General features: G+C 40.8%; 1 protein-coding gene across 1 annotated transcript in view; it reads right to left on the bottom strand.

Annotated features, from left to right (window-relative positions):
* LOC136867916 (centrosomal protein CCDC61) overlaps positions 1-27,227 on the bottom strand; it is a 125,384-nt gene that overhangs the window by 58,041 nt on the left and 40,116 nt on the right. Inside the window, exon 3 of the mRNA XM_067144739.2 lies at positions 7,415-7,587. Within this exon, the coding sequence (XP_067000840.2) occupies positions 7,415-7,587 (173 nt within the window). The remainder of the gene's footprint in view (positions 1-7,414; positions 7,588-27,227) is intronic.

Genomic DNA, 27,227 nt, shown 5'->3' with positions numbered 1-27,227 from the left:
AACAATGTTCAGCCAGTGTTTAACTAGACATCGTTTAAGGTTTCAATATTGGTTCAAAAATGGAGATAGAAGTACCTTGCATGCAACTCTTAGCTTGTCGCAACCAATGAAATTTTTCGGTGCATGTGCCAAACGCTAGTCAGCTGTTGTCTTCTTACACATAAATCAAATATGACTAAGCTTGACACAAAAACAGATAAGAGTATCGCTATCGGTGAAAATAAAATATCATAATATAATTGACTCAAAAAGCGACACGCCACCGTACAAGGAAGTGTGGCATTGATTATAGTATTGATACAGTGAGTGTAATCTAAATAGTTTCAGCAAAGGGACGATAAAACAATATTACTGTGTAACCGAATGAGTTATATGGGCCATATACAAGTAACTTGCATTCTGGAGATCATAGGTTTGAAATGCACCATCGGCAGCCCTGAAGATTCTTCTCCGTAGTTTCCCTATTTTGACATGAGGCAAATACCAGGGCTGTTGTTATGACCACAGCTCTTCTTCCCCAGTCCTTGCCTTTTTCTATCTTGTAGTTGCCAAAAACTTATCTGAATTAGAGCAACAATTATAAATTTTAAAAATCCCACACACAACCTATCTGTTAGTTGTCACTATTATGTGTGCTTACTTGGCAGTAAATATAACATAAGTGAATCCCTCCCAGTTGATGTATGTGAGAGCCCTCTGATGATCGGGACAAGTAATTCTGATATGTATGTAGTCGAAGTGACTTATAATTCCATGGAAATTATCCCATGTATAATAAAATATATCGGTTGCCAAGAATTGTAGTCAAGTTGACAGTTACCGGACTGTCCCTTTGTCAGTCTCAAGAAACAAGTCTCTTGAAAAGCAAAATCGTAATTTAAGCTGTACCTCCCCACACATTTCAAACGAATTGCTGTGATTTTGCAGCAGATGACCCACAGACTAACCTTTCTTCCTGGAATCATCTCAACATGGTACATAGCCTCTGATTGTGATTCACTCCTCATATTTGAGGTTAAACAGTATTCTCGGCAGTGTTTAAACATGGCCGGATGAACAATGGCTTTAGACAGTGTCTAAGTGATAAACAACGGCTCTGCAATGCGGCAGCCATACTTAGACACTGTTTAACCATAGACATAATCTAAACACCATTTCTGCAATTGGCCCTGTGTGTGTTTGTGTGTGTCTGTGTCATTGTAGATAAAGAGAAACTAAGAGAGAGAGCGCGAACCATGTAAGTGTGTGTCCTGTATACTTGTGTAAGTTGTGAACTCTGCAATTGCATGTGTGTAAATGTGTAGTTTTAATGCTTGGTGCTCTTGGTTGTGGCATCATACACAACCATTAACCCGGCTCAAGTGAGACACGGTCACCTCCCCTATCCTTCACTTGAGCAATTCTTGTCTGGCGCATCCACGTTGCAGGGGTGGATATCCTCCACATCAGTAGGCCGGTGTGAAGGAGAGCTAAGTTCAGGCAGGGACCCAGTCTCGCAAGGTATAACGTGGAACCCATGCCCAAGGTTACGGGTGAAGACCTTAACAGCATCTTAGGCAGAGAAGGAGAGCTTCGGAATGGCGAAGATGGTGGATGAGGCAACCCATCCTTGCTGGGGAAAATTAGACGAAGAAACCACTGCTTTGTGGAGAAGAGGGATCTTCAAAGGCTAAAGGAGTAAACCCCAAAAGAAAATCCTCAGATGCATTAGGCTTAGCAGGTCAGCAGAAGAGTAAATTTGTACTTGCTTTCAACTATAAGACAAACCTCGGATGGAAGTTTAAAAATGAAAATAGAACTGACAAGTCTCTGACTACAGTTGCACAGTATGATGGTAATGCTGATGTTTGTGCAAGTGTTAGATCAGAGAACAAAACCCAATTTGGAACAATGAATATTTTTACAATGAAGGGGAAGGAAAATGAATTGATTGATCTAATGGAGAGGAAAAAACTCAACATCCTAGGATTCTCTCTTTCTTAGCATTAATCCCGACTTGCAGGGTCTGCTGCTTTGCTACATCTCCTCCATTTCTGTCTGTCGTTGACATCTTCTGGTGTTAAGCCAACACTGTGCATGTCTGCCCTGATGTTGTCAGTCCATCTCTTTGCCGGTCTTCCTCGTGGTCTTGTTCCCTCTGGGTTGATGTGGAGCGCTGTTTTGGCAACTGAGTCGTCCTTTTTTCTCATGACGTGGCCGTACCAGCGGAGACGGGCTTCCCTCACTTTGTCTATGATGGGCGCGACACCAAACCTTTGCCGGACGTCCGTGTTCCTTATGTGGTCACATCGGGTCAGCCCCATGGACCATCGAAGCATCTTCATCTCCATGGTTGTCAACATTTGCTCCTGTTGTTTCGTCATGGGGCGACATTCAGTCCCATAGATCGCTGCTGGCCGTACCACACTCTTATAAACTTTTGCCTTTAGATACTGAGGCATCTTTTTATCACAGAAGACTCCAGTGACCTGTCTCCACTTGAGCCAAGCTGCATTTACCCTCATCCGAGTATCAGGAGTGGTGTCACAGTTTGAGGTGACGACGGATCCTAAGTACTTAAATTGCATGGTCTTCTGCAGGTCTTCTTCACTGATACTTATGGTACCTCTGGTTTGGGGGCCACATTCCAGGTATTCTGTCTTCTGGATATTGAGGTGCAGTCCATTTTCAGCCAGTCTGTCCTTCCACGTTTGAACCTGATGCTGGAGTTCAGGACGGGTTTCTTGTGCAAGTACCACATCATCGGCATAAAGAAGGGTCCAGGGATGTGAAGTCTGTATGTCAGCTGTTGCCGTATCCATGCAGAGGATGAATAGCAATGGTGAAAGGGCAGAACCTTGATGAACACCCACAGTGATATCGAAAGGCGGAGAGATTCCAGCAGGACTCCGGACAACACTAGTGGAATTGCGATACAGAAGTTGCACCCAGCTTACATACTCTTCAGGGACGCCATGACAGCGAAGAGCTCGCCAAATAAGTTCGTGTGGGATACGGTCAAAAGCCTTTTCTAGGTCTAGAAATGCCATGTGTACGCTCTTCTGTCTCTCTCTGTGCTTTTCCATCAAGAGGCGTGTGGCATGGATTGCATCGATGGTACTGCATCCCTTAACAAATCCACACTGGTTTGGTGTTACAGAGACAATACATCTGAGTCTGCTGTCAAGTACACGTTCAAAGATCTTGAAAGTATGACAGAGGAGTCGTATAGGGCGATAGGTCGAGCAATCACTCACATCTCCTTTTCCCTTCCAGATTGGAACTGTTGTGCTAGTTGTCCATGTGTGTGGAAGCTGTTTCTCGGCGATGATTTGGTTGAAGAGTGAGACAAGGAACTCTGAAGCAGGCTTTCCGAGCATTTTCCAGATTTCCGCTGGTAAGTCATCTGGACCAGTTGCTTTTCCATTTTTCATTTTGCTAATGGCAAGCATTACTTCCTCAGATGTAATTGAGGGAACAGGGCCTACGATAGGATCAGGACTAGAAATTGGTGGATGCGTAAATTCTTTGTTGCTGATGTTATTAAAGTAATCTGCCCAACGCTGGAGAATGGATTGTTGATCTCGTAGCAGTTTGGCGTCGGCTCCCTTGATGTGCATTACGTGTCCAATGTCCTGAGTTGAACGGTGACGGGACTTAGCAAGACGATATATATTGTTTTCTCCTGATGGTGTGTCAAGCTGGTCGTAGAGTGACTGGTAATAATGGTCCTTTGCTGCAGCTACAGCTCTTTTTGCTGCAGATTTCAGGTCGCGATATTGCTGAAGATCAGTATCAAGACGTGAGTTCCACCAAGTCTTGTAGGGTATCTTTTTCTCCTTGATTGCTTGCTTGACTTCGTCTGTCCACCACCAGGTTTGTTTATCAATATATTTTCTTCCGGGTATGGTTTTTCCCAACGTTTTTGTCGCCGCCTGATGTATTTGTTCCACAGCATCTTTCCACATGTCTTGAACCGATTGATCGGACTTTACGGAGAAGTTTGCCAAGGCTGTCATCAACTCGTTTCGTTGGGCATTCATCCGCCACCACTTAATTCGGTCAGGCCCAGTCTTAGGTTTAGGTTTGGGTTGTGTAACATTGCTACGAATATCGAGGACAAGCAATCGGTGTTGAGGGGCAATGCTGTCATATGGAATTACTTTAGTGTCCGTTACCAGCTTAAAAAAATGGAAAGGGAAAGGAATTAAAAAACTAAGAAAGGGGTACACCTTGTACTGGATGGGTAACGGTAAAGAGAAAAGAAATGGAGTGGGATTTATAGGGAATCAGAATGTTGAACCAATAGCTGAAGTTGAGTATGTAAATGAAATAATTATAATAATGCACATACATGTAAACAAGGAACTATTGACGATAGTACAGGTGCATGCTCCACAGACAGGATGCAGCGTGGAAGAAAAAGATGATTTCCTCAATGAACTGGAAACACATATTGTTGGAGATGGGATCATGATAACTGGAGATCTGAATGTTCATGTGGAAACTGATAGAATGGGATATGAGAATGTTCTGGGCTCACATGGGTATGGTGATAGAAATGAAGATGGAGAGAAACTGTTGGACATTTGTATCAGAAATAACCTAATAATAAAGAAAACATGGTTTATAAAGAGGAATAGCCATAAGATCAGCTGATATAGTTGAGATGGACTGTATGGAATACTCATTGATTTTATAATAACAGACCGAGAATGGGGAAGATACGTCATGAATACCAAGATAATCCCCAGTGAAAGTATGGAAGGTGATCATAGATTATTAATTGCAGAATTAAAACAAGTAAAAATCCCTAAGATTTTATTGAAGAAGATACCAAAGATCAGGATTTGGGAATTGGAGGAGGAGGATAAAAGAATGGCATTCCATGATTGTATAAAAAGGAAGTTGCCTAACACAGAAATACAAAGAAGAGTGGAACAATTTAAGACAAACATTTGTAGAAGTAGCAAATGAGGTATGCGGGAAAACAAAAGCAAAGGTTAAGGGAAAGGAGACACGGTGGTGGACAGACAAAATAAAAAAAGAAATAAAAGAACGTAACAGGGTGAAGAAAGAAATGGATAAGGAAAAGCAAAAAATGTATCAGAGGGATGAGAATAAGATAGAAAGGTTATATGTGGAATACAAAAGATTGAAACTACAAGGAACAAAAGGAGAAATATTGGGGAGAGTTTACTAACAAAATTGAGCAAGATACCAGTAGTCAAGGAAATCAGAAACTATTATACAGAGTAATAAAATCGAAAAGAATAAATCAAGAATAAATCAAGGTATTAAAGAGAGAAGATGGATCCATAGTACGTCACGAAAAGGGTCTTCAGAAGATGATGGCAATGAGGACTGCTCGGATGAAGGATGAGATAAGAAAATGGAAATAACAGATGGAGAAAAAGAAGAGAACCCGATAACATGGTTGGAACTTGAAAGGGCAGTAAAAGCAATGACCACAGGTAAAGTAAGTGGAAAAGACAAATTCAATGCTGATATGATTAAGGCAGAAGGAAGCACTGGACTACAGTGGCTATGCTGAGCCCTCAATGTCATATGGAAGGATGAAAGGATACCTGAAGATTGGTAACAAGGAAGCATTGTACCATTGTTCAAAAAAGGAAATAGGAAGAAATGTGAAAATGATACAGGTATAACCCTATTATCACATGGGCTAAAAATAATGGAGAAAGTCCTCAAAAGACTGAGGGATATAACAGAAAAACACTTAGAGGAAGAACAATATGGCTTTAGACCAAATAGATCAACAATAGACTTGATATTTACAGTGCAAACGATAATGGAAAAACATCTGGAAAGGAACCAGGAAATCATCTTCGTATTTTTCGATTTGGAAAAAGCTTATGATTACAGTTAAGAGAAGACATGTATGGGAATGCCTACTGAAGAGGAATGTACCAAAATCATTAATTAACAAGATAGAAATGTTGTATCATGAGAGTAAAAGCAGTGTATAAGTGGGGAGTGGTGACTCTGAAATATTTTATATGAAAAAAGGTCTCCAGCAAGGAAGTGCACTGTCACAATTATTGTTTATTATATTGATGGATGAAATCATAAAACGTGTAAAACAGAGTATCAGTAGTGATGAAGTAAGTGCTTTGGTATTTGCAGATGAGGTGGTGATTTGGAGGAAGGGAGAAAAGGAAGTACTAAGGAGACTGGACATTTGGAATGAAAATCTGAAGGAGTTTGGAATGGTAATTAGTAAAAAAGAAAACTGTAGTCATGCACTGTGGAAAAGAGAAAAAGAGAATCCAAGTGAACACAGATGGAGAACGGTTAGAGAATGTAGAACAGTTTACATATCTGGGTAGTATTATTAATGGAAGAAATAAAATCAACCCTGAAATTAATAACAAACTAAGTAAAGGTACAAGGTTTTATCATCAAGTCAGAGAGCTTTTCTTGGGATGACAAAGTACCCAAGAGAATGAAATTAACATTATATAAACAAACCAACAACACGCACATTTTCAACTGAGGAAAGGGCACGAAGATCGGAGTGTCTGAAGAAGTACTGGGAGGACCGCAAAGCCCGAACAATCCCTTCAAAGAGACCTGAACGACGGACTGACTAAAGTGATCCTATGTGGTCATAAAAGAAGAAGAAGAAGAAGAAGAAACAGTATTTCATACCAATTGTAACATACGGACTAGAAACACTGGGAACTAATATGAGACAAGATAGTACGATCCAAGCAGTAGAAATGAAATTTTTAAGAACATCGGTTAAAAAGACAAGAAGAGATAGAATTCAAAATATTAAAATCAGAGAAGAGCTAAATATAGAACCGTTAGTACAGAAGATACAGAAAGCAAGACTGAGATGCTTCAGACATGTAAAAAGAATGGGAAAGGAATGAGTAGCAAGAAGGGAATTGGAAAGAGAAGTTAAGGGAAAGAGACCAGTTGGAAGACCAAGAAGAAGGTGGATGGATCAGATTTGGAAGGATATTAGAGAAGGTGGATTGGTTGTGGTGGAAGTAATGGAGCAGGAAAAGTGGAAGGACAGAAAGGAGTGGAGTAGGCTTGTTAACCACACCCGGGCGACTGGAGTGGACATTGATGATGATGATGATGATGATGATGATGATGATGATGATGATGATGATGATGACGATGACGATAAGTTAATAAATCTTAGAATAGGACGCTACCAGGTTCTGTCTTATTTATTTACCCCAACAACATGTAACAGTATTAACAATACATTTAAAAACATCTATTTTTAATAAAACAATGGAACTGACCATGGCAGTGAATCATATTAATTAATATTTATACAGATGATAACTGCAATACTTCAAGCACAGGAAGGCACATTTTACCATCATTTTATGCATCAAATATAAATAATAATTTACCAAAATGTTCTTCATCTAATATTAACAACACTAACCTATCAAATTCAACAGAGTAAGTGAGAATGAGATAGCGTCGGTTTGATGTTGAATTTACATTATTAGTGTGCACAGAATGAGACGGACAGAGATTCCGTCCATTCATACGTCGATTCCGTAGCATCTCCAAGTCGTCATAAGTAAGTAAATCCAAACTCACACACTCGCTTGTCTGTACAAACAAAAAAGGAGTAATGTATCAATCACAGATCTAGAAAACAAACAAATCAAGATGTACAAATGAGAAAGTAAGAAATGAATACATCAAATACAATTCTAATGAATCTGCTGTACAGTGCTATTCATTTATAAATATTCAAACTCTATGAAACAGTTGTGATTATCTCAGGTAATGCCTTTTTATTTTTATTTTTATTTTATGTGGTACTGAAGAAATGATTAACATTTCAGTCATACTTACAGGACAAACATAATAAGTAGTGTGTATAAATCTGGCTGGTATATACTCTTATACTACTTTTGTTCACGGTTCAACATTGACAAGCATATTGACAGGTTTTCAATAACATAAGGATGGGAAAGGATTACAATTGTGAAGGTAGCAGCCATGGCCTTAATTAAGGTACAGCCTGGCCTGAAAGTGAAAAATCATGGAAAAACAATCTCCAGCGCTGCTGACAGTAGGATTCAAACACATCATCTCTTGAATGCAGGTTTACAGGTACATGGCCCAAACTACACAGCCAGTTCGCTTGGTTAACTGCCATATACATCTACATAAGAAACTAAGAGAGAGAGCGCGCAAACCATGTAAGTGTGTATCCGGTGTACTTGTGTAGTGGTATCCTGAGGAAAGTCACATATAAAGCATTCATCTGTTCTCAAAGTTTATCAAGATTTTATAGTAAACTATTGTAAAGTTGCATGTGTTGCTTTTTATATGCCAGACATTTTCAGTGAGTAGAAAATCTGGAAAACATGAACTGTCTCCAATGCTGAGGCATGTGTATAGAGAACTGGCTGCATGTTTGAATTTGGGAGGTTGAAGGGAGAGTTCTCGTTATTGTCAATACTACTGCCACTTTTCCCACACTCTGGTGGTGAACTGTGTGCCACATGTGGACTTGGCACTTTTTTACAGCCGGATGTTCTTCCTTATACAATCCTATGAGGAGGGATTTCTGTGGTGGTTGATAGTGTGATGTGTTGCAAGTATGTGAGGAGATGTGTACTGGAACAAAACAAATGTGCTGTCCCTGAGCCAGAGGAAAAAATCCCTGTACCTGCCAGGAATCAAACCCAGAACCATATGAACTGAAGGCCACAATGCTCACCATTCAGCAAAGAAATGAGATCACTATTGTCAAAACCAGTAATGAATTTCAGGAGTTTGATGCAACAGATGTTGTCTTCAAAATACTATCCATATATTTTCCAATCCTTGTTGTCCCTTGCTGCTACATTATTTTCCCCGACAAGGGTTATGACTATCATCGATGAGCATTAAAAGTTTTCATGATAGCTATTTTCTTCCTCCTATCGTTACGACTATAACAGATGATCATTCGAATTTTTCACGATTGCTATCTTCTTCTTCATAGTGTTATTCCCTCACTGTAGTGGGGTCCACTTGCCGGCACACCCGTCTCCATTTGGCTCGATCCAAGGCATCCTCATGGGTGATGACCACATACTCCATGTCTTCCCTGATGCTATCCATCCACTGCTTCTTTGGTCTACCATGCCGTCTCCATCCATCCATCAGGGTCAAAGCGAATGGCCGTCACTGCCACCGAGTCGTCATTACTGCGTATCACGTGTCCATACCATCTAAGCCTGGCTTCCTGCAGTTTCACCCCAATTGGCGCAATTCCCATCCTTCATCAGACATCATTGTTCATGGCATGGTCAAATTCTGTCAGTCCAAGACACCACCAGAGCATTCGCATTTCCATCACGTGCAGAACCTGATCATGCTTTGCTGTTGCTGGCCAACATTCTGACCCATACAGGGCGACTGGGTGCACTACAGACGTAGAGGCATCCGCCGATCACACAGTCCCATGAAGAGAACAAACAGATCCTTGAAGTACTCCGATATTGAGGGCAAAAGGTGGAGATGTATGCACTGTGCATCTGACCCTACTGGAAATGTTGCAATATAATACTCGGATCCACAGGACATTGTGGGAAAGGAGGGCATGCCAAAGGAGTTCATGACGGACATGATCAAAGGCCTTTTCCAGATTGAGGAATGCCATGTGAACAGGTACGGCCTTCTAATGATATCTCTCCAAAAGCAACTGAGCAACATGAATGGCATCCGTCATTCCACACCCTTTGATAAAACCACACTGGTTTGGTGTAGTAGAAACTATCTTTCAGAGCCTGTTATCAATAACCCGTTCAATTACTTTCATGGCATGACATAAAAAACGGATCGTCCAGTATTGTGAGCATTCAGTGATGTCGTCCTTGCCCTTCCAAACTGGCACAGTGATACTACTTGTCCAAACTGTTAGGACTGTAACTTCATTGATGATTCAGTTGAAGAGGGCAGTGAGAATCTTAGCACCTTGACAGCCAAGGATCTTCCACACTTCTGCTGGGATGCCTTTCCATTTTTCATCTTCATCATCACTTATTCTACCTCCTCAATCATAACTGGCAGCACAGACCCAAAGATTGGATCCGCACTCTGGACTGTAGGGTGGTCAAATTCCTCATTACTGATCTCTGTGTAGTAATTGTTCAGTGAAGGATAGCGCATAGATCTCAGAAAAGCTGGTGGTCTTTGTTATTTATGTGCTTGACATGACCAATGTCTTGAGTGACTTGATGACATACATTAATTAGGTGGAAGGCATGTCCAGCTCATCATATACATGGCAGCAGTAAGGAGCCTTGGTGTCACAACTGCTCATTTGACAATTGATTTTTGTAACTTGTAATGCTAATGATCTGTCAAATGTGACTGCCCCAGAACTTGATTTTATATACTGAGCGAGTTAGCTAAGCAGTTTGGATCACATAGCTGTCAGCTTGTATTCAAGAGATAGTGGGTTTGAACCCCACTGTTGGCAGTGCTGATGATGGTTTTCCTGTGCTTTCCCATTTTCACACCAGGATGTACCTTAGTTAAGGCCAGTCACTTGCTTCCCAGTCCTCGCCCTTTCCTATCCAATTTTTGTCCTATGTCTGTGTGACAAAAACAAGTAGCAATGAATTCATATCTCAGTTGGATGTGAGAAGGTCCATATTTTATTGTTAGCAAACTTCCTTCATACTCTACATATACACACACTCACAGCGACACCACCAAACAAGAATCATGGCAAACTCAAGCGAGACATGCATAGCAAGCTGACAGCAAGGACATGCTGTATTCCTCCACTCAAGATACAAGCAAAGAGCTACCTGGCAGGAGACAACAGCTTCTTTAGGTCTCTGTCCTGTAAGTGGTTAGTAAAGCTCTGTACTTGTGCTAGTGAGACTCATGATTTACTTGACATGCTCAGTTATTGTTATTATAAAGTGCACAGTAATAATTATCCATCATGGTTAAGAATACCATTGAGCGATGAGTGTTTATTGTTAAAACATATCTTTTAGAAAGAAATCATATGATAGGTGTGTGCAGAAGTATTGCAAATGATTTTCAAAGAGTTCTACAGTACACCATCAAAACCATATGCCCATGCTTTGTTTGAAAAGTAGCACGCAACTGGTTGTATCATCAAAAACGTATGTCTGTGATATGTTTGAAAAGTGGTGTGAAACTGGCTCTGCCTTAACAGAAAAAAAAAGGCATTATCAAAAGAGCATCTTCACTGACAAAAATTTTGAAGATATGCACATAAGACTCCCTTCGAAGATGCCAGATCTGCATAAATAAAAATAATTTTTACCGGCTGCTTTAACATTAAGATAATAAAAGAAAAATAATTGTCTGCTTTTCATTTCTTTCCTGTTCTTTATGGTAATGAGACTCTTTCCTAATTCCTTCCTGTTGAAGAGAACAGCAGCTGCCTCCAGCAGGATGGATGGGTAGGTTTCTGTGGGAAAACAGCCTGTCCTTCCTATGCATGCCTCACTTGTTTTACCATAAACTCTTGCTTGGTGATCACTGCATATATATAAGGTGAGTTTCAAATCCACTGACAAACTTCACAGGGTGATTTCTGACTGAATGTAGTGCACAAAAGTTTGTATCACCTTGTGTCTGGAAATGTATAGTTTCCACGGTAGATGGCACTAATGACATTCTCTCATAACTTGATGTGTGCGTTTTGTGCATTGCAGATAGTGTGAATGTAGAAGCACAATGGTCTGGTATTCACTCCAGGAACAAGCCAAGATTGTGTTCATGTATGGCCAAGCAAGTGGAAACTGTTGGGAGGCAGCACGGATGTACCAAGCCACATACCCTGACAGAAAGCATCACCCATATCACACAACATTTGGAGCCATTTTTTGATGTTTGTATGAGCGTAGGTCTTTTGTGACAGAAGAATGTACAAAGCAGCCACAGACTGTGCGTACACCAGAATATGTTCTCCTTGATTTTGAGAAAAACCCTGGTACAAGCTCCAGGCAAGTGGCCCGTCAACATGGTGTAAGCCAAACAATGGTTATTCGTATCTTACATAACAATTGCTATTATCCCTATCACCTCCTACATGTGCAGGGATTATTACCTGGCTATTTTCCTCCACAGTAAAGATTCTGTTGATGGTTTCTGCATCAGACCATCGCCATTATGGGATTTCTGCCTTCAGTCCTCTTCAAAAATTAAAAGTAATAAACTTCATTGTTAGGTTCCGTATTGAGTTGAGACTATGCTTAAAGTAAATACAAAAATTTAATATTCCACCTTCTCAATACTAAAAAATCATTTGATGTTTTTACAAAAACATTACAATGACATTAAAAGGTACTAGTTTTGGTCCACTGTGGACCATCATCAGCCTAGCCAAATTACAACAGTAAAAGACATAGTGATAAAAATAGTATGGAGAAATGAGAGAGGATCTAGAAGGATGGGATGGTGGTGGAATGACAGATAAAAGTGAAAAAAACGTATTTGCGAATAATGATAAAAGTAACAGAAGTGTTCACAATGACAAGTAAAATCTTGTGAAGTCACGTAAAAACTCTTGATGAGATAGTCTTTGGTTGGCAGTTGCTCCTCTGTTGCACGATTGACATATATAACTACGTATATGCTTCTAGAAAGTTGTAGATGTAAGTTCCACTTTTGCGTAGAGGGAAGAATTGTCCGATGAGACTAGCACCAGATTAAAATTGACAAAGTTGAACCTGTTCTATGGTGGAATTAAAGGCTTTCTGTGTTGAACAGAAGTAGTCTCAGTTCAATCGGGACCCCCAATGAACCTGGGGAAAGAAGATAGTATTAACGCGGGTAATCGGATAGAGAACAAGCGAGGCACCGGAAAATGTAAACGATGACTCACCTTGCGCTGCGTGGAACAAACTTGCTGGATTGAATGCAACTTACGGAGTGAGCGTGGCGCGGAGTAGATCAGCAGGAAAGGGGTAGGTGAATACGGAGGGGAGGAATGACGTAAGTGGTGGAGGGTGGGAGGGATGGGAAAGTTTCAAGGCGGGGTGGACGGGAGAGGAAGTGAAGGTGTTTGTACTGTCGGGGGACCCTTAATTGACTTAAAGAAAGAATTTTGAACGACCGATTTGTTTTTTCTGTAATAAGTAATGAAAAGGTCAAATAAAATATTGGGTTTCTCAGTTATTTCATTACGGTTATAGTTCGCATTAAAGTATTGATCTAAATGAATGTAAAAGTTCTCTATTATATTGAGTAGAGGTCCTTTCTTAGCTATTTTGAGAATGTCCATGTCTGTTTCAATATTCGTGAATTTGTGGTTATAGTTGACCATATGTTGGCCGATAGCTGAAAATTTGTTGTATCTGACTGCATTGAAATGTTCTAAATATCTAATGTTGAAGCTCCAGCCGGTTTGCCCCACATAAGAAATATTAGAGCATGTATTACATTTAATCCTGTAGACGCCTGATTTTGTGTACCTATTTATTTTATTAACATGTGATGTGTTATGTAAGATTTGTGTGTTGTTGTTGTTGGTTTTAAAGGCTATTTTCATACCTTTTTTCTTTAAAACATTGGTGATCTTGTGAATTCCATTGACGTAAGTGAAGATGGAAAAAGAGTCATGTTTAGGTGGTTCTTTTTTAAGTGTGGTCTTGGGGCGAAATTTATGTTTGTTAATGATGTTTTCTATGAAATGGCTATTGAAGCCATTGAATCTGGTGATGTAGCAGATAGTATTCAATTCGGTATGAAGATCTTTTTTATTCATAGGAACGTTGAATGCTCTATGTACAAGACTGTTATATGTTGCTTTTTTGTGGGGGAGGGGGTGAGCTGAATCTTGTCGGATTGTGACAGCCGATTGGGTGGGCTTTCTGTAGATCTTGTAGGTTAAAGATTCCTGTTGTCTAGTGATCGTAATATCCAGAAAATTGATTTTTTTATCTACTTCTGACTCCAATGTGAATTTACGACGTTATTAAGTGTTTGGAGTGTGGTGTGAGCATCTTCCAAGTTCTCGTTGGTAACTACTAGGACATCGTCGACGTACCTAGCCCAAAGGGGAATATTGTCGAATTTATTGTCGATTTTAGTATTCTCGAGAAAGTCCAGATAGATTTCTGCGAGAATGCCTGATGCAGGTGAACCCATTGCCAGACCGTTTTGTTGATAGATGGTACCATTAAACGTTAAAAAGTTGTTATTTACGACTAATTTCAACAATGTAATGAAATCTTGAATTTCCAATTTACTCAAATGACTGTTTTTGTGTAAGTTACTTTTGTGATGGGAATTAATTTAGAAATTGGAATGCTTGGGTACATGTTTACGATATCAAAGGAGTGAAGTGAGTAATGAGGTTGCATGTTAAATTTATTAAGTTTGTCTATTAATTCAAAGGTATTTCTAACCGATTTATTGGATGAAAAACGGTAATTTTTGCTTAGGAACTTTTGAATAAATTGTGCGGTTTTATATAAAGTTCCTAAGCAAAAATTACCGTTTTTCATCCAATAAATCAGTTAGAAATACCTTTGAATTAATAGACAAACTTAATAAATTTAACATGCAACCTCATTACTCACTTCACTCCTTTGATATCGTAAACATGTACCCAAGCATTCCAATTTCTAAATTAATTCCCATCATCAAAAGTAACTTACACAAAAACAGTCATTTGAGTAAATTGGAAATTCAAGATTTCATTACATTGTTGAAATTAGTCGTAAATAACAACTTTTTTACGTTTAATGGTACCATCTATCAACAAAACGGTCTGGCAATGGGTTCACCTGCATCAGGCATTCTCGCAGAAATCTATCTGGACTTTCTCGAGAATACTAAAATCGACAATAAATTCGACAATATTCCCCTTTGGGCTAGGTACGTCGACGATGTCCTAGTAGTTATCAACGAGAACTTGGAAGATGCTCACACCACACTCCAAACACTTAATAACGTCAATCCGCATATTAAATTCACATTGGAGTCAGAAGTAGATCAAAAAATCAATTTTCTAGATATTACGATCACTAGACAACAGGAATCTTTAACCTACAAGATCTACAGAAAGCCCACCCAATCGGCCGTCACAATCCGACAAGATTCAGCTCACCCCCTCCCCCACAAAAAAGCAACATATAACAGTCTTGTACATAGAGCATTCAACGTTCCTATGAATAAAAAAGATCTTCATACCGAATTGAATACTATCTGCTACATCGCCAGATTCAATGGCTTCAATAGCCATTTCATAGAAAACATCATTAACAAACATAAATTTCGCCCCAAGACCACACTTAAAAAAGAACCACCTAAACATGACTCTTTTTCCATCTTCACTTACGTCAATGGAATTCACAAGATCACCAATGTTTTAAAGAAAAAAGGTATGAAAATAGCCTTTAAAACCAACAACAACAACACACAAATCTTACATAACACATCACATGTTAATAAAATAAATAGGTACACAAAATCAGGCGTCTACAGGATTAAATGTAATACATGCTCTAATATTTCTTATGTGGGGCAAACCAGCCGGAGCTTCAACATTAGATATTTAGAACATTTCAATGCAGTCAGATACAACAAATTTTCAGCTATCGGCCAACATATGGTCAACTATAACCACAAATTCACGAATATTGAAACAGACATGGATATTCTCAAAATAGCTAAGAAAGGACCTCTACTCAATATAATAGAGAACTTTTACATTCATGTAGATCAATACTTTAATGCGAACTATAACCGTAATGAAATAACTGAGAAACCCAATATTTTATTTTACCTTTTCATTACTTATTACAGAAAAAACAAATCGGTCGTTCAAAATTCTTTCTTTAAGTCAATTAAGGGTCCCCCGACAGTACAAACACCTTCACTTCCTCTCCCGTCCACCCCGCCTTGAACCTTTCCCATCCCTCCCACTCTCCACCACTTACGTCATTCCTCCCCTCCGTATTCACCTACCCCTTTCCTGCTGATCTACTCCGCGCCACGCTCACTCCGTAAGTTGCATTCAATCCAGCAAGTTTGTTCCACGCAGCGCAAGGTGAGTCATCGTTTACATTTTCCGGTGCCTCGCTTGTTCTCTATCCGATTACTCGCGTTAATACTATCTTCTTTCCCCAGGTTCATTGGGGGTGCGATTGAACTGAGGCTACTTCTGTTCAACACAGAAAGCCTTTAATTCCACCATAGAACAGGTTCAAATTTGTCAATTTTAATCTGGTGCTAGTCTCATCGGACAATTCTTCCCTCTACGCAAAAGTGGAACTTACATCTACAACTTTCTAGAAGCATATACGTAGTTATATATGTCAATCGTGCAACAGAGGAGCAACTGCCAACCAAAGACTATCTCATCAAGAGTTTTTACGTGACTTCACAAGATTTTACTTGTCATTGTGAACACTTCTGTTACTTTTATCATTATTCGCAAATACGTTTTTTTCACTTTTATCTGTCATTCCACCACCATCCCATCCTTCTAGATCCTCTCTCATTTCTCCATACTATTTTTATCACTATGTCTTTTACTGTTGTAATTTGGCTAGGCTGATGATGGTCCACAGTGGACCGAAACTAGTACCTTTTAATGTCATTGTAATGTTTTTGTAAAAATATCAAATGATTTTTTAGTATTGAGAAGGTGGAATATTAAAATTTTGTATTTACTTTAAGTTCAGTCCTCTTCACCGATGAAACGACCTTTGGTAGAGATGGCATAATTAACCTAGATAAGCACTAGTGACTCCACAAGGGAAATACGTTACAGTATTTATTGACTTCCAGAAGGCTTTTGATTCGGTAAATAGGGAGATCCTACTACAGAAGTTGGAAGCCACAACTGGACAACACAATGAGCTAATACACATCATGAGCAGTATTCTAGCCCCGAACAACATAAAAGTCGTAGACACAGTAGATGAGTCCAAACCGATCACCCGAACTAAAGGAGTCTTACAAGGGGATCCACTTAGCCCCATTTTATTTAACATATTCACTGCGGATATAATAGAAAGCAAAAGGGAAAAAGAAGTAAACACATACATGTATGGACAAATAAGTAAAAACAAAACAGTGCAAGTGGTTTTCTGTAAAGGTGGTAAATTAGTGCACAAAGATCACTTGGAAATAGAAAGCAAACCACTTGAAATTTTAAATCAGTTCAGGTACCTAGGACTCGCTTTACAAACAACAGCAAGATCATTCAGACTTCACATCACAGAAAGGACAAGCGCAGCATCGAGAGCAATCTACGATGTAAAGGAACCTACCAAACTGTCAATAAATACAGCCATCAGACTATTCCACGCAAAGATCATACCAATAGTTACCTACTGCCTAGAATTAACATGGGAAAAATTAACAGTAAGAGATCTGAACTCTATAGAAAATGTAAAAGCGAAATACCTGAAAAGGATTCTGGGAGTATCAAAAATGACACCTTCAACAATGGTTTACAAACTGGGGAGGGAACCATTTCTAATAGAAGAATTAAGGTGGAAGATGCTGCTATCTACAAAACAAGAACAGGAGCACCTAAGAATCAGAAGACGTAAGCAGAATGAGATTAACCCAGATTTCTATATTTCGGATGCAACGATATATAGGAACTGGACTGGGCCCAACAACAGTATGAGGAGCGCTATCAACAGACTAGCAATACATGGCTTTCATTACAAATTATGTACAAGACCAAGATAACATGAACCAACAGAGGAATGTGTGTGCGCGTTATGCCAAAGCAAGTGTGAGCGTTATCATTTTGACAAATGTCAGAGGAGAACGAAGTCCCTCAATGAACACAGTACTGAATATGCTGTATTATTATATAGATTAATTTCTAAATGGAATATGTCATATATATACCACTATGGCCATTCGGCCACAATAAATTCTTTATTTATAATTATCATCTGTGGGTTACAGAAAATCCTGATGGAATGGTTGAAGCGCCTCATCAACAGCAGTTCTGCATCAATGTTTGGGCAGGGATAACTGGCGACTGCCTACTTGGACTGGTTCTTCTTCCACAACGCCTGAACAGAGAAATGTATCTGGACTTCCTACAAAACACTCTGCCTCCATTGCTGGAGAACGTGCCTTTGGCAATATGACAGGCAATGTGGTTGCAACATGATGGAGCGCCAGCTCCTTTCCGCATTACTGTTCGCCGACACCTTAACATCATCTTCCCCAGATGTTGGATAGGACATGGAGGCCCTGTTGCATGGCCTACTCGATCCCCAGACTTAAATCCCCTCAATTTTTACTTGTAGGGGCATCTGAAAGGCATTGTGTATGGTGAGCCTGTTCCTGATGTTGAGACACTTGAACAGCATGTCCACATAGTCTGTGACGCTATTTGGACACAGGCCAGAACATTGGAATGAGTGAGGCAATCCGTGATGCGACGTGTGAATGCATGCATCGAAACCATGGAAGCCAGTTTGAACATCTGTTGTGACATGGATGGTATTCAGGCCATGTACTGTGTGCCAGGGCTCTTTGTTAGATGTTGTTCTTCAATGCCATCTACTATGGAAACTATGTATTTCTGGGCACAAGGTGATATGAATTTTGTGCTCCATTTTCAGTCAGAAATCACCCCATGAAGTTTGTCGGTGGACTTACAACTCACCCTGTATAGATCAAACAGTGAGGTTTCGTGTACAAAGTCCATGTATTTAGTTTCACACAGTGTTCAACATCACAACAAACTCTACCCTCATTAGTATGCATGATTATATCACCAATTATGTCTAGTAACCTATTAAATAATTTGGTTTCTTTTCTATTCAATATTCCTACCTTTCCTTGAATTAATTGTCGATAACTGGAGCAGGTAGTTTTCAATAAGAGAATGTTACTTGTAGCAAAGGTAGGTAGGGGTGGGGTGTTTTTTTTTTTTTTTTTTTTTTAGTACTGCACCAACACATTCACAACTTACATGTGCGACTAGTTACAGCTGTTGAATTTCCTGCTGTTATCATAGCAATTACTGAGTGTGATTCTGTGGGTTTTTTTAACACTTCTTTGCTAACATCTTGACGTAAGTGCGTTTACTACTGACTAATGTTCAAATTCTACAGCTACAATTAAAACCTTCCCTTGAGAACTGAAATTATAAGTTTGGTTGCTTGCCCCAACATTCCTGACAGGCAAAAATCATCAAAGCTACAGGTGAAGCTGAAAAACTGGAAAGCTGGAAGCGGCAAAACAGGAAAAACAAGTACTAAGTTTGCGAACCCGCGCTGTAGGGGGCAACGCGTCCACCTGTCACCCAGCAGCCCTGGGTTCGATTCCATGCCGGGTCAAGGGTTTTTAATTGTAATGATTTATATCCCTGGCCCGGGGATTGGGTGTATGTGACATCCTTAATCTTCCTTTCCTCACACACAACATTCCACACTACCGCCATTCCAATTACACACAGGTTCAAAAAATATGGTGCCAGCAGGGGCAAAAGATCCACATGGGTTGACACCCCGAACAAATAGCATTTTAAAAAACAAAAAGTTTGCAAACTGTCAAAAGAACATTTGCAAGGAGGACACAACAAGGTACTATAAAGTGTGCACTGATAGATGGGTACAGCAGCCACTGAAGAATTAGAAGAACTCTATGAACAGTGTATTGTATCCCTTTTATATCTCACAACTAAGGAGGAATATAATCCAACAGCCCTGATGGCCCTAGGCCTAGGCCTACCAAGCGACCACTGTTCAGTCCGAAGGCCTGCATATTAAGAGATGACGCGTGATCAGTGTGACAAATTCTCTCGGCCATTTTCTTGGCTTTCTAGACTGGAGCTGATATCTCACCATCAGATACTTCTCCACTTGTAATCACGTAAGATGAATGGACCTCGAACCAGCCCTCAGATCCAGGTAAAAATCCCTGACCCAGCAGGGAATTGAACCCAGAGCCTTTGGGTGAGAGGCACATATGTTACTGCTACTCTGTAGGGCCTGCTGAAGTAATATGATACCTATGTAAACATAGGATCCAACCATGGAAACTGGATATGTGGGCAAAGGAATATTTGTTAAGTTGACACAAAGTCAAAGTGCATTTAGACATTTCTATTGATTGTATTCATCATGTATGCTGACTAAAACTATCCTCCACCACAACAACACGCAGTTACCTACACATGGCAGATGCCACCCACCCTCATCGGAGGGTCTGCCTTACAAGGACTGCACTCGGCTAGAAATAGCCACATGAAATTATTATTATGTATGCTGACTTTTCTTAAGTTTGCTAAAGATTATTTTATATATATATATTTTTTTTTTTTTGATGAAGATAGGGTATGATATAGATGTTGATTTCCACAGGGAATATGAAATATTTGTCCTGAATGAGTAAATTTATAATACCAATATAATGGTCTGTCATTAGACATTATACATTTTCCAGCTAACTCATTCTTGGTTGCCTGCATTTTGCCCCTAAGTGCTAAGTTGGGCTCATCATTTGGTACTTAGCACACCCACCAAGACGCATGGCTAGCATAGCATAGCAGGGAGTTTGTTCAATTCCTTCCCAGAGGGGAAGGCGGGCCATCAGCCGAACAAGCGGCTCTTCAGCCTTCGAAAGGGAGGAGTTTCTTGTGTATTGATCATTCAGAGAAGTATGTTTGTACATACCAAAAAAGGAGGGGGTAATAGAGGGTGTCTGGCGCAGGAATCACCGAAACTTCCAAATGAGCCCCCAGAGTGCGCCCGCATTGCACTCGCTATTGTTTCACCCCGCTAGACCCCGTTTATTTGCCAAAAAGAAATACATTGTATACAAAAGTTACAAAAAATAACGTATACATGTGTTATGAGGTGCCTCTTCTATGGCACTGTAAAATTATAGTCCAAGTAAGTCTTTTGCCACTTCTTTGGCAGTAAGAAAATCACATAGAAAAATATACACATAACTGGTGTATGGATCGCTGCAGTAGAAAAGTAGGAAAAATGACAAGGAAACAAATACATCATATCACAAAATAAGAATGCATGATGTGCCTAGTCTGTGGCCAAATTTATGCAAAAATATACAGAATAACACAAAAGGAATGAAAAGGAGTCGTGCCACCACTCGGCACATGAAATATGGAAGAAAATAAGCTTTTTTTTTTGCTAGGGGCTTTACGTCGCACCGACACAGATAGGTCTTATGGCGACGATGGGATAGGAAAGGCCTAGGAGTTGGAAGGAAGCGGCCGTGGCCTTAATTAAGGTACAGCCCCAGCATTTGCCTGGTGTGAAAATGGGAAACCACGGAAAACCATTTTCAGGGCTGCCGATAGTGGGATTCGAACCTACTATCTACCGGATGCAAGCTCACAGCCGAGCGCCTCTACACGCACGGCCAACTCGCCCGGTAAAATAAGCATTAAATAGTGCAAGGAATGTCTTCTTGCCATGTCTGTACTAATTAATGAAAACAACAAGTAAACACAAAGATAAAAGAACGTCATCCGTGCCTCTGTTGGGCACTATACTGCGAATAAGCGAAAATAAATAAACACCAAAGTGCACATGCCTCTTCTAAGGCACTAGGTAAAAACAAAAGAGCAATGAAAATGATACACAAAATGCACTGGGTATAACGAAAAGGAAAAGAAACAGAGAAAAATAGCTTGAGGAAACACTGCACTTCACTGATTACACAAGCACAACACACATGGGACTGGTGGTGCCGTTACGGCACGTCGTTGGAAAAGGTAATGCTCCACCGCAGCCAGGATCATAGTAAAATTAATACATGTGTAATTATAAATGCAAGACCGATCGGCACGGTGGGGGAGAGGTGGTGGTGGTGGGTGGAAGTGAAGGTGGTGGGGTGGGGAAGAGGTAAAAGTGCTGAGAAGAACGAGTGTCGCGGAGAATAGCTGTAGTAAGAGGGGAAAGTGGGAGATTCAATAAGGGGATTTTGATGATGAACACCACGAGTGAGATAGTTATAACGCAGGGAATGGATATGGGAAAGAATGGTAGGGAAAGTGTAATAGGATTGAAAATTGGCAGAAGGAGTGTCGAGTTTCAGTCGGTACACAATACACAATGCACGTCGGTCAAATTTATGAAGATTCCAATAGTCTAAGGGGTGAGTATCAATCCAAGTCAGGGATGCATAAGTAATAACAGGACAGATGAAGGATTTATAAATATTGATGAGTTGTGGGGGTTTAAGGCCCCAAGTATGTCCAGTGAGGGAACAAAGGGCGCGAAAACAGGAAAGGGCTTTACGGTGGATAGAAGAAAGGTGAAGGTTCCATTTAAGATTATTTTGAAATTTAATACGGAGATATGTTAGTTGGTTAGTTTCAATGAGGGGAGTATTATACATGGTTAAAAGAAATCTATGAGTGAGGCGACAAATACGGGACTAGGAATGAAAGAGCATGAACTGAGTTTTCTGACGATTGACGCAGAGATGCCAGATATTAAACCAATGTTCAAGAGTACTGAGTTAGTTCTGAAGTTTGGATTGAAGGGAGGTACGGGTACTATAGAGGGCTAAAATAGCAAGGTCATCCACGTATTGATATAAACGGAGGGGAGCACGAGGGTGGGGAATATCATACATATACAAGAAGTAGAGAAGAGGGGAAAGGGGCGAGCCCTGAGCAAGTCCAGATGTAATACGAAAGGTGAAGGAATGGGTACCGTGAATCAGAATATCGGCGCAGCGGGAGTTAAGGTAATTATAAAGGAAACGGAGAACAGTGGTAGGAAGCAGCAGATGACTAAGTTTATAAAAGAGACCAGGATGCCACATGCTATCAAAAGCTTTATCAACATTCAGGCTAATGAGAGCAGGGGGTCGGTGAATTTTAAGAAAGGTAGTAAGAGAGGAGGTGATATGAAAGAGGTGACATTGAGTAGAAAAATGAGAGTGGAAGCCGGCTTGGGAGTAGGGGATAAGATTTAAAGAGTGCAGATATTTAGACATTCTCTGAGTAAGAATGCCTTCAAAGATTTTTGATAAGACGAGAAGAAGAGAGATGGGGCGATAGGAATGAATATCAAAGAGAGGTTTAGTGGGTTTAAGAAAGAGCAGGATATTTGCTTTACCCCAGTGCTTGGGATAAACACCAGTGTAGAGCATGGTAGTGTAAATACTGGATAGTATCTGGATTAGGAGAAGAGGAGCTTTACGAATATGACGGTAGGTGATATGGTCACTTCATCACGACGATGACGGAGGAAGGTAAGAATTTCTTGCGGAGTGATAGGGGCATTAAGGGGATGATTATAATCAATGGTAGGAAAATGGCGAAAGGATGGTTGGAGGTGGGGGAGATCAGGACTGTAGTATTGATAAATAGTGGGTCCATCAGGGTGGTCATGTAATGGGTTAGTAGAGGGAGAAAAAACAGTAGTATAATGAAGAGCAAATGTGTCAGCTTTTTCTTTGTCATTCAGAGGGGAATGAGGGGAGGTATGGATGGGGTACGTACGATGGGGTGGTCGAGTGTGAGTCATGCGTCGAAAAGTAGCCCAGAATTGTCGAGAAACATGCATATTAGAAAGATCAGAACAGGCAGTTGTCCACTGTTTACGTTTTATGGCCTTAATATAAGAATGGGCATGGCGCAAAGTTTGTTTATGTTGGCGTAGAGTCTGAGGGTCCTGGGTTCATACATAGGAGTGATATAGGTCATGAGAAAGTTGAAGGAGAGCAAGGGCTTTAGGTGGGATAGGGGGTTTGGAGGGGTAGTAAGAATGATGTGGGATATGCAACTGATCCGCCCGAGTAAGAGCAAAATTCCACTCGGGAGATGAGGGTAAGGAGATTAGGAATAGAAGTGGGAGGAGGGCAGTCGGTAAGGAGATCAGTGATCGTCTGTCGTAGGCAGTCCAGTTAATTTGTGAGTAGCATCGAGTAGGCGGTGGTCGGGAGTTAGGAGAACGATTCTGATAGGAAATAGTAGGAATAGTAATAAGGGCTGGAGCATGGTCCGAACCTAAAGCAAGGGAGGGGGTGACACTAGGAGAAGTAGATAAGGATGGTGACATGATTAGAGCATCCGGAGTAGTGTCAGAAATTGGGCGGGTGGTGAAGGAGAAGGGAACCTGTACGCCCCGAAGTAGAAAAACAAGATTATCAAATTCCAAGTGTTGTGAAACTGTGTAAGAGTGAATACTGATATCAGCAACAAAGAGATAATTAGAAGTAGTATCAATATACTTTAGAAAATCAAGAAGAGGCAGGGTTCGAGGGGGAACATAAAGTGTTACAAAGACAAGAGAAGAGTTATTAGGGAGAAAAGTTTCTAGAATAAGATATTCAGAGAAACCGTCAAGAAAAGAGTAATGATGTTGTTGGGTGGTAATGTAATTTTTAACGCCAATAGCCACTCCGCCACGAGCCTCTCCGTGTTTATCCGCTTGGAAAAGGTGATACTGAGAGAAACGGGGCTGTTAGCGATATGTTAAGAAAGTTTCATTTAAGATAAAAACTTTGGGGTCGTACAGGGAAAGGGAGAGATCAAAGGGAGCGCAATTGGATTAAATACAACGGGTATTGGCATAGTAAACCTTAATTACCATTAACTAACCAGGGGCACAGCATTAAGGGGAAAAAATGCAAAGTGCATTTTATTGCCCAAGTATGCTACGTCCAAGTGAGTATTAAATACCAAGCATGCTGCCAGTTGAATCTGGGTAAGAACATGGGGCTGGTTAAAGGGGAGGACATTCTGAAGTACCATCGCCACAAAGCGAATGATATTTTCAGAACTGGGAGAAAGGAGAGTAAAAGAGGAAGCAGGGGTGGGGAGGTCCTGAGATATAACAGGGATGACGGATTCGGGTTGGGAGGGATCAGGAGCAGGTTTGGCCTTGCACTTATATGAAAAGGCGGGATGAGGGAGGGAACAATTTATGCATTTAGGGGTAGCCTTATTAGGACAAGCAGAAGTAACATGATGCTGGCTACATATGGCGCATACCTGATCTTGAACACAGGGAGCTCCAGGCGGATGGTCATACCGCTGACACCGGTTGCAGTGGATCCTGTGCGGTGGCGTCAAGCGCGAAGGCTCCACCCGGTGGCGACGCCCATAGATGACAGCACCATCGCAAAGTAGCACATCCAGGGTGTTGACGTCTTTTGAAAGTATCCTGATCAGCGAAGTGGGGCCTTGGGCGTTGCGGTTGCGGACGATTATAAATATTGGATGGTTCTCGAACTGGAGTTGAGCGGCCACCTCATCGTCAGTCCAGTCGCGGTCCACACCATAGGCAACCACGGACAGGATAGGTGGTGGTTGAGACGGTGGTGCTGGGCGCCGTGCAGGTTGTTGCTGCATCATGTTGGTAGCACTGGTGTGAGTTCCAAATTGAGCGACCCCCGGGTGTGCTGTATTTCCACGTTATACTCTCCATAATTGGGTGTGAAGCGGGTGAGAATCTAGTAAATACTCCTGGTATTAGCTTTTGCCAGATCAATGTGCATGAGCTTCACCACGTAGAAGGAAGCTGCAGGTAGAGGTGATGGATGGATGACGCTTCGATTCCTGATGTGAGGCACCAAAGCTGGATTTTTTGCAACTTCTGTGAAGCTCCGAATGTGTGTAGGCATATACAAATCTGGATTTGAAGCTGGTGGTGAGCGTGGTGGTAGGTGGAAAGGCGCCACAACTTTCTTTCCCGAAAATTCCGGCAGCTGGTCAATGCCTGACACTTGCGACCCAGACCGCAGTTCCCGGATGGAGAGAAGAGAGTTCGGGGAGGTATATGTCGAGCCTGAGGTGCCTGAGGCTATTGCGGCACCAATTTTCTTGCGATATCTGTCCGGGGCTGGAGATTCAACCTCTTGAATATCACAGGCTTGCTTCAGTTGATCGAAGTCCATGTTGGGAAAACCTTGCAAAGATCTGGGCGGTGTCTGTTCCTGACTCATCTTGAAGCTTGGAGAAAAGTCTCGAAGAAGCCAGAAGATTCTAGAAACTTCCACACACTTGTAGAAATACCTCGATGCTTGTAGAACATATACTGCAAAATCACCAGCAACATATATAGTATACCGGGCATGGCTAGTGCATACCGTGGAGGCCACTGCATAGGCTACTTGAAGCCACCAGCAGTGCCAATGCACTATGAGAGACTTTGTTTCACTTCCAAAAATTGATGCCAGCCTGGCCATCAGATGATATAGATGTTGATTCCCACAGGGAATATGAAATATTTGTCCTGAATGAGTAAATTTATAATACCAATTTAATGGTCCGTTATTGGACATTATAAATTTTCCAGCCCAACTTAGCACATAGGGGTGAAACGCAAGCAACCAAGAATGAGTTAGCATTAAATTTCATACCCGATTATTAAGACCATGTGCGACTAAATTCAGTAAAGGACTGTGCATGACCAATTAAGGGTTAAACATTCCCATTGTATGTAATTTGTAAGTTTAGAATTGTAGTGTAGTTATTTTACTACAAATATATCTTCTTTGTTTATTATTTAATACAATTTTAAAAGAGAAAGTGGAAGTGGAACAACTCAAGTGGTCCAATGTGGCCAGTGAAATTAATAATAATAATAATAATAATAATAATAATAATAATAATAATAATAATAATAATAATAATAATCCACAGTCTGTTTCCAGTCATTTGACCGGGTCAGGAATGGAATGTATGAAGCCCCCACCTAGCAGTGAGGATAGGAATTGTGCCGGTTGCCGAAGCCTGTCACACTCCTCTGGAGCAATGATTAATGAATGACAGATGAAATGAAATGATATTGGAGAGTGTTGCAGGAATGAAACATGATAGGAAAAACCGGAGTACCCGGAGAAAAGTCTGTCCCGCCTCCGCTTTGTCCAGCACAAATCTCACATGGAGAGACCGGGATTTGAACCACAGAACCCAGCAGTGAGAGGCTGGTGGGCTGCTGTTGGAGGCTCATAATAATAATAATAATAATAATAATAATAATAATAATAATAATAATAATAATAATAATAATAATAATAATACCGAACCTAACCAACGCAACACCATGGCACTACAGCCCTTGAAGGGCCTTGGCCTACCAAGCGGCCGCTGTTCAGCCCGAAGGCCTGCAGATTACAAGGTGTCGTGTGGTCAGCACGACGAATCCTCTCGGCCGTTATTCTTGGCTTTCTAGACCGGGGCCACCATCTCACCGTCAGATAGCTCCTCAATTCTAATCACGTAGGCTGAGTGGACCTCGAACCAGCCATCAGGTCCAGGAAAAAATCCCTGACCTGGCCAGGAA

Source organism: Anabrus simplex, chromosome 1 (genome assembly GCF_040414725.1).
Source record: "Anabrus simplex isolate iqAnaSimp1 chromosome 1, ASM4041472v1, whole genome shotgun sequence".
Taxonomy (NCBI): domain Eukaryota; kingdom Metazoa; phylum Arthropoda; class Insecta; order Orthoptera; family Tettigoniidae; genus Anabrus; species Anabrus simplex.
The sequence above is the reverse complement of the archived record's forward strand: the minus strand, read 5'-3'. Positions and strand labels throughout refer to the sequence as shown.